Source organism: Sinocyclocheilus anshuiensis, unplaced genomic scaffold (assembly GCF_001515605.1).
Source record: "Sinocyclocheilus anshuiensis isolate Anshui unplaced genomic scaffold, SAMN03320099.WGS_v1.1 scaffold411, whole genome shotgun sequence".
NCBI classification, from domain to species: domain Eukaryota; kingdom Metazoa; phylum Chordata; class Actinopteri; order Cypriniformes; family Cyprinidae; genus Sinocyclocheilus; species Sinocyclocheilus anshuiensis.
In genome coordinates, this window is record NW_015549608.1 from 399,800 (window position 1) to 404,532 (window position 4,733).

The 4,733-nt window shown below is 29.6% G+C and overlaps 1 protein-coding gene across 1 annotated transcript in view; it reads left to right on the forward strand.

The window, feature by feature from the left end:
* Positions 1-4,733, forward strand: part of plekhg4b (pleckstrin homology domain containing, family G (with RhoGef domain) member 4B) — a 50,531-nt gene that overhangs the window by 28,322 nt on the left and 17,476 nt on the right. Inside the window, exons 13-15 of the mRNA XM_016447882.1 lie at positions 71-226; positions 1,577-1,875; positions 2,249-2,686. Of these exons, the coding sequence (XP_016303368.1) occupies positions 71-226; positions 1,577-1,875; positions 2,249-2,686 (893 nt within the window). The remainder of the gene's footprint in view (positions 1-70; positions 227-1,576; positions 1,876-2,248; positions 2,687-4,733) is intronic.

The following is a 4,733-nucleotide window of genomic DNA, read 5'->3' on the forward strand; positions in this document are numbered from 1 at the left end:
AAGCCACTTTGGATTAGTGGGTCATCTGAATGACTAACTAGTTCTCTTGGTCTTTATTTTGCTCCTGTAGGAACAGCAGAAGAAAGCCGCAGCGTTACTGAGGGAGCCTAAAGCCGGTCCAGCCCTTCTGGAGGTCAAAGAGCACATCAGCTCCGTCCTGCAGCGCAGCGAAACACGCAAGACTGAACTGGACGTCCTGCTCAACCTCTACGAGTTCTACGAATCGGTAAAGAGATGTTTCTGGATTGCATTATGTTTAGTTAGCTGCATCATGTCAGCTGTTGTGATGATAATTAGTGGTCGACTGATATAGGTGTAAAATATAATTATAGACAACACAAGCACACCAACTGATGCAATTCAATTTATATTTATATTACATAATATTTACTAAAATAATTCGAAAAAAAAAATTTAAAAATTAAGCTTTTTTTAAAATCTTTTTTCTATTTTTTTATGTAGTCATTTGAACTTGTTAAATTTTTTTTTAAATGAATAGATTTATATTAGATTTAGTTATTATCATTAACTAAAACTAAGACTAAAGCATTAAACATTTCATTGCTTAAAAAAAACATTAATAAACATTAACTGAAATAAAATTAAATATTAAAAAAAGAATAATTGCCAAGGTAACAATTCTCAATTTTTTTCAGTTGATGTACTAAAATAACTAAAGATAGATTAACTAAAGCTAAAACTAAAAGAAAAGAAAAAAATGACAAAAACACTACAAAATTACTAAAACATTAACTGAAATTAAAATAATAACAGAAAATATAAAAATAAAATCTAATTTGAATTCTCAAAAAACTATAATAGTATATTAATGATACTAAAATACCTAAACTAAAACTGCAAAAAAAAAAAATTAAACCTAAATAGTATTTAAATAGTATAAATAAGTAAATAAATAAATGTAGTTTGAGTGATGAATGGAGCTCAAGCATGGTTCAGGCAGACCATGGCGTGACTGACAGATGCTTAGCTGATCGTAACTCCTCCCACTACAATTAAATAAGATATATAAGTTAATCTGTACTCACACTTGCCTCAGTCTGTCACACAGACATGCACTTACCCTCCTCCATCCCCAGCTCCTCCTTATACTGGCACATGATCACTTAGCGTCTCATCCACAGAAATCAGCTAGTCGTTGCTATCTTCTCCAGACCTGTATCACTTCAGCATGGAATTTTATATCTGTTCAATATAAAAAATTCTGGTAATTGCATTAGGCTTCGGGGGTTTCAAAGCTCAGTGAGGTTTGCTCGTGGAGAGCTCAGAATCTGAGCCCTTTGGAGCAAAGCCTGCTGCCAAAATAATGAAATAAATAAATAAAAATGACAAAAGCAAAACATGGAAAATGGAAAAGACAGTTACTAAAAATTAACTGTAGTTACTAAAAAACTAAAAACTAAAATCAGAATGAACTGAAAATATACAAATAAATCCTAATTAATCATTTAAATAAATTAGCCACGCCACTTATCAGCCAAACAGAAAAATGATGCAATAATTAAAAATGCCAAATCTCGAGCACTGCTGATCATGTGTTAAACTGTGTCTCACGCAGGCGAACCAGTGGTTGCTCCACTGTCAGGAGTATTTCTGCAAGCTAAAGCGGGACGGTAACGCGCTCGGTTTGACGCCGGCCGTGCTGCAGGTCCTGCAGGACTATCACAGCGAGGCCACAAAGTTCTCTCTGGAAAACTTCAGCTCGCTCAACCAGACGGTGCTGAAGCTGAACAGCGCGCGGGAGCAGCAGCACTGGAGCAGCGTCTGGCAGCAGTGCCAGCAAACCAGACAGCAGCTGGAGGAAATGCTGGCTGAAGCCCAAGCCCAAGACTCCGCTTCCGGTAAAACATCAGCACAGCCAGAAACATGAGTAATGCTAGAAATAATCAAACAAAAATAATCATCTTTATCTGTATTTTACTGTTGTTCTGTACAAAAAAATAATAATAATTAACATAATTGTTGTTGTTATTATTATTACTATTATTATATTTTTACTACCATTTTTTCTTTTACAGTAAAGTGTTATGTGTTAATAATATATTTTTGCATTGATGATGATGATGATTATTATTATTAATATTATTATTATTATTATTATTCAATACTCATTATTCAATTGTTATTTTAGAGAATCATGTTATTATATTAGTAATATATTTCCTAATTGATTATTATTATTATTATTATTACTATTATTATTATTGTTGTTGTTATTATTAATTTTATTAAATCCTTCACCGTCGTGTTTTGAGGATGAAGATGAGAAGCCGCATTCAGCAGGTCCGTTTTCCAGAAGCCAGTTCCCCTTCCCCTTTCCCCCGGAGAGCGGCAAGCTCTCGCCGTGTGTGTTTGAGGACACCGACAGCGACTGCACCGTCGACTCGTCCGCCTCGTGCCACTCTGAGCCCCTGATGCGCCACCGCAAGCAGCCGCTCAAGAAGATCATGAAGAAGACCCTGAGCTACGAGCTGCCGGCGCGGGACAAAGCTCACGGCTACAGCGGTGTCTACATCCGAGGACTGCAGGTCACCAATAACGTCTGCGTGGAGAAGAAGCTGCAGCGGCCAGACGTCATGAGCCCGGCACTGGGCCGCAGCCGCAGCATGTCGTCCCCGTCACGCGTTCAGTGCAGACTCAGCGACGGAGATGTCAAGAGACACAGCGGGTGAGCGATGCACAAAACCTCCAGCTTTCAGCAAACAACATTAAGACAGAGATATATATGACCCTGGAGCACAAAACCAGTCACAAGTGTCAATTTATTAAAATTGAGATTTATACATCATCTGAAAGCTGAATAAATAAGCTTTCCATTGATGTATGGTTTGTATAATATTTGGCCGAGATACGACTATTTGAAAATCTGAAATCTGAGGGTGCAAAAAAATCTAAATATTGAGAAAATCATCTTTAAAGTTGTCCAAATGAAGTTCTTAGCAATGCATATTACTAATCAAAAATTAAGTTTTGATATATTTACGGTAGGAAATTTACAAAATATCTTCATGGAACATGATCTTTACTTAATATCCTAATGATTTTTGGCAAATCTATCATTTTGACCCATACAATGTATTTTTGGCTATTGCTACAAATATACCCCAGCTCCAGGGTCACAAATATTAGTGATAATTATAAATAATAATAATAATGAAATAAAAATAATGATAAATCAAACATAAATAATAATTATTTTATTTGTATTTTTACTGTTGTTCTCTGAAACATAAATTAGTATTATTATTAATACTAATAATAATAACAATAATAACAATTATTATTATTATTATTATAATCAACATTATTATTATTAAGAAATGCTCATTTTTATTTTATAATGTCGTATTATTACTATGCTATAATATATTTCTTTGTTTAATTTTTTATAATTAAATAAATAGTTATTTTATTCAATAAAATAAAAGACAACTTTAAATATTGGTAATTATAGTAAATAATGGAGATAATTAAACATAAATAATAGTAGTAGTACTTATTTGTATTTTTACTGTTTAAGTAATAATAATAACAATGATAATAAAATATATTTTTAGCAAATACTTGATTTTTAAAAATTCCAGTATAGTATTATTAGTGTAGAAATAGATTTTTTTATTGATTTGTTTAATTTTTTATTACTTAATAAAATAATAAAATAACTATTATTAAATGTTCATTTGTATTTTACAGTATATTATTATTTTAGTAATGCGATTAATATCAATTACTTTATTGATTTGTTTAGTTTTTGGAATGTTTATAATTTGATGAATGAACCATTATAATTTAATAAACATGAGGATGATAATAATAATAATAGCAATAATTTATTAATAAGTAAATTGTATTATTATTATTAATCTAATTATTAAAAATATTTCAGATTTGTGTATAATTTAATTAAAAAATTATGATAATGATAAAGACAGACATGAATATTAGTAATATTAAATAATAGTGAATAATATAGATAATTAAACATTAAATGATAGTAATTATTTGTATTTGTTTCTGTTTTTCTGCAAAAATTATAATAATTAACATAATATCTTATTTTTTAAAATAAATTCTAGTTTTTTTATTTTATTATATAGTATTACTGCTTATATTATTATTGATTTGTTTAATTGTAATAATTTAATACAATTATAAAACTGTGAATGTGGCCTGAGAACTGAACTGAAATAGAGAGAGATTTTTAAACTGTATATGGTCTATAAGTTTTTCTTTTATGCTGCCCTCATGCTAAAGTTGACCATAAATCCACATTTTAATGCATGACTGAACTGCCTTATTCAGTATTTTTGGCTATTGCTACAAATATACCCCAGCTCCAGGGTCACAAATATTAGTGATAATTATAAATAATAATAATAATGAAATAAAAATAATGATAAATCAAACATAAATAATAATTATTTTATTTGTATTTTTACTGTTGTTCTCTGAAACATAAATTAGTATTATTATTAATACTAATAATAATAACAATAATAACAATTATTATTATTATTATTATAATCAACATTATTATTATTAAGAAATGCTCATTTTTATTTTATAATGTCGTATTATTACTATGCTATAATATATTTCTTTGTTTAATTTTTTATAATTAAATAAATAGTTATTTTATTCAATAAAATAAAAGACAACTTTAAATATTGGTAATTATAGTAAATAATGGAGATAATTAAACATAAATAATAGTA